This window comes from Pediculus humanus, genomic scaffold (genome assembly GCF_000006295.1).
Source record: "Pediculus humanus corporis 1103172108202 genomic scaffold, whole genome shotgun sequence".
NCBI classification, from domain to species: domain Eukaryota; kingdom Metazoa; phylum Arthropoda; class Insecta; order Psocodea; family Pediculidae; genus Pediculus; species Pediculus humanus.
Window position 1 is genome coordinate 370,687 of NW_002987772.1, and position 3,406 is coordinate 374,092.

A 3,406-nucleotide genomic window follows, 5' to 3' on the forward strand; every position below is an offset into this window, starting at 1 on the left:
CGAAGAAGAAGAAGTTTTAACGTTCAAGGCGACAAAATTTTTTTTTTCCTTTGTCGCAAAAGAATTTTTTTTCCTTTTTTTGCGTCGTACCTTCGATGGCGCCGAGATAGAAATGATAATTGAAACGACAACGTTTAGACAAAGATAATTAACGTGGCATTAGCCTTTAATTTTAGAAAAATGGAAAATTTTTGTAAACATTGTTGTTGGAGTTAATAAATCATTCTCTGTCTCTCTCTCTCTCTCTCTTTCAGATTGGCCTAATGCGAAATGGTAAACTTTTAGACGAAGGTTCTCCAGGTTTTTTACTCGCCAAATACAGATGTTCGACAATAGAGCAAGTGTTCCTTTTATTAAGCTCAAAACAAGACATGGGAAATTCTCTCACCATGGATGGAAATACAATCGGAAATCGGGATTACGAGTACAATAATGACGTCACAAGAAGTGAAGTATGATATGAGACTAAGGTTTCGTGTTGGATATGCCTGGAAAATTTATTATCGTCGTAACGGTTTTGTTAAAAAAAAAAAAATTTTCTTTCTTCTCTTACAGGATGTGGAAATCGAATCGAAACCGGAAAAACAAAAAAAGTCTTTCAAACAAAATTATGCATATGAAAATAAATCTACGAGATTTGGTAGAGCTAAAGCTCTTCTTGTTAAAAATATTCTTAGGGTTATCAGGCATCCAGGGTGAGAAACTTTACAAAAAAAAAAAAAAATTTTTTTTATAGTTTAAAAATTGTTTGATTGAATTCTTTTTTTTTTTTTTTTGCGTGCAGGGGATTAGGATTTACGTTTATACTTCCGGTTTTAGAAATAATAACTTTTTTTATGACGATCGGAGGTAATCCTAAAAATTTAAGGTTCGGTATCGTTAACGAAGAAATGGGTAATTTTTCAACTTGTGAAAGTTATTCGGCGAATTTACCAACGGGAGTCATATACACGGATACCGATTGCGAATTTACAGGATTGAGTTGTCATTTTTTAATTAATTTCTACGACAGCCTGGAAGTTAAGGTTCGAAGGCACAAGTGTACGTTTTCATATCATTTGAGGGTTTGCAGGAGTTTTAAAAACGTGGAATTATTTTACAGAACGATTACGTGTACTTCAATGACTTGGACACGGCGAAACAAGCGGTGAAAGAAGGACGTCTGGTGGGGGTCTTGTATTTTGCGAGTAACTTTACGGAATCATTTACGGCAAGATTAGATTTAGGACAAGATGCCGACGATCCCATATTAGACAGTCACGAAATAAAAATATGGCTGGATATGACAAACGGTCAAACGGCTTATTTAATACAACAGCAAATGTACGAATCGTATTTCAATTTTTCAAAGGAAATTTTGAAAGACTGCGGTATGAATCCTAAAGTGGCAACCATACCGGTTACCTTTCACGCTCCGATTTACGGTAGTTTTTCTTCCAATTATGGTACCTTCATTGCTCCCGGAGTCATTGTTACGTGAGTCTTATTATTATTATTATTTTTTTTTTAATTAATTAATTAAATTTTTTACAAAAGACCCGACAACATGCTATACAACCGACGGATTAAAACTCGTTAAACTGACATCTGTTGTAATATTTTTTAACTAATTATAACTGTTTTACTCCACGTAAAAGTTTATATTTTGATCGATAGATGGCAGTATCGTATTTAAAAAAGAAGATTTTTTTCTTTTAAGGCTTATTTTCTTTTTGGCCGTCACGGTGACGTCGATTGTCATAATAACGGAAAGAGATGAAGGAGTTTGGGATCGAACTCTCGTTTCCGGTGTAACGACAACGGAAATATTAATATCTCACCTTTTGACCCAGGGTTTGGTTATGATACTCCAAACTCTCGAAGTCATGCTAACCAGTTTCGGTTTGTTCGGACTTCAGTGCAATGGAAGTTTTCTAACCGTTTTACTTCTTTTGCTCATTCAAGGACTCTGTGGAATGTGCACGGGTACAACCAAGCTCTCTACCTTTATTATTATTATTATTATTATTATTCTCGTTCATCGAAGTAACGGAAACGATTATCATTTCAGGTTTTTCCATTTCCGTTTATTGCGACACCGTCATGTCGTCAAATTACGTATCAATGGGAAGTTTCGTACCCATAATCGTTTTAAGCGGTAAATTTTTTTTTTTTTTTTTTTTTTGAATTTCGCGCTCAAATACAAACAACAGCAATAATAATAATAATAATAATTTTTGATTTTAAGGTTCCATTTGGCCTCTCGAAGGTATGCCGGAAAAACTACGATGGATATCACTTTGCCTTCCAACAACTTTAGCCACACAAGCAATGAGAAACGTTTTGGAAAGGGGTTGGAATTTTGAAAATTATCAGGTTGCCGTCGGTTATGGGGTGTCCGTACTTTGGGTTGGAATCCTAATAAGTTTTAGCGCTCTTTTGTTAAGGTTTAAAAGCGGATGAACCTCTTATCGTTATCATCACCGTGAATTCATTTTTATTTTTTTTTTAATAATCATTATTATTATTATTATTATTATTATTATTATTATTATTATTATTATTATTTTAAAAAAAGAAATTATTATTTATTTAAAATTAGAAAGGAAAAAAAAAAAAAAATTGGTTTTGTTATCATTGTTAAAACGATAGGAGAATGAGAAAAAAAATTAAAATAGGGAGGAAGAGGAGAGAGAGAGGGAAAGAGTGGGGGAGTGGGGGAGAGAGAGAGGGAGGGAAGTAAAAAATCTGAGGCAACCCTTTAAGATGATGATGTTATCACTTAAAACCAAAGTTTTATCCCTTTAATTAGAAAAACATTTTTGATAATACTCAAAAAGTATTTACTTCTTATTTTTGTAATGCTCGAGATTTAACACAATTTCCCTTAAACATTTTCCTTTTTTTTTTTTTCCCCCGGAGTAAAAGGGGTTGTTCCTGTTGCTGTTGCTTCTTCTTCTTCTGCTGTTGTGGTTGTTGAATAATTTTTTTAGGAAAGCGAATGATTTTTTTTTACCTAAAATTATTACGTGTAAAAATGAAGGAGGTTGGATGGATGGTTGGGTAGGGGGGGGGGCGGTGGGAGGAAAGAAAGACAAAAAAAACGGAATAAAATTGAAAGAATAAATCTCGAAAGAATTGATTTATATAAAAAAGGAAAAGAAATTAAAATAAAATGGCGGATTCTTAAGAAGAAAATGGTTAACATTTTCCGTTTTCCGTTTTTTTTTTTTTAACTTGAATTGTATTTTTTCCACTTTTTTAGTCTCACTTAAAATGCCATTTACGCCTCAAAGATATTCTAGAGGAGATGATAAAGAGAGAGAGAGAGAGTGAATGAGGGTAAAAACGAGAAAAAGAAGTAAAAGAGAGAGAGAGAGAGGAGAAAAAAAAATCGTTTTTAAAATTTAATGAAAGATGTCGGAGG

At 33.2% G+C, this 3,406-nt stretch overlaps 1 protein-coding gene across 1 annotated transcript in view; it reads left to right on the forward strand.

The window, feature by feature from the left end:
* Window positions 1-2,442, forward strand: part of Phum_PHUM433370 (ABC transporter, putative) — a gene marked incomplete at both ends in the record, with an annotated part of 10,504 nt that extends 8,062 nt beyond the window's left edge. The window contains 7 exons of the mRNA XM_002429408.1: window positions 255-452; window positions 556-695; window positions 785-1,025; window positions 1,103-1,476; window positions 1,700-1,965; window positions 2,051-2,137; window positions 2,228-2,442. Of these exons, the coding sequence (XP_002429453.1) occupies window positions 255-452; window positions 556-695; window positions 785-1,025; window positions 1,103-1,476; window positions 1,700-1,965; window positions 2,051-2,137; window positions 2,228-2,442 (1,521 nt within the window). The remainder of the gene's footprint in view (window positions 1-254; window positions 453-555; window positions 696-784; window positions 1,026-1,102; window positions 1,477-1,699; window positions 1,966-2,050; window positions 2,138-2,227) is intronic.
* Window positions 2,443-3,406: the final 964 nt, after the last annotated feature.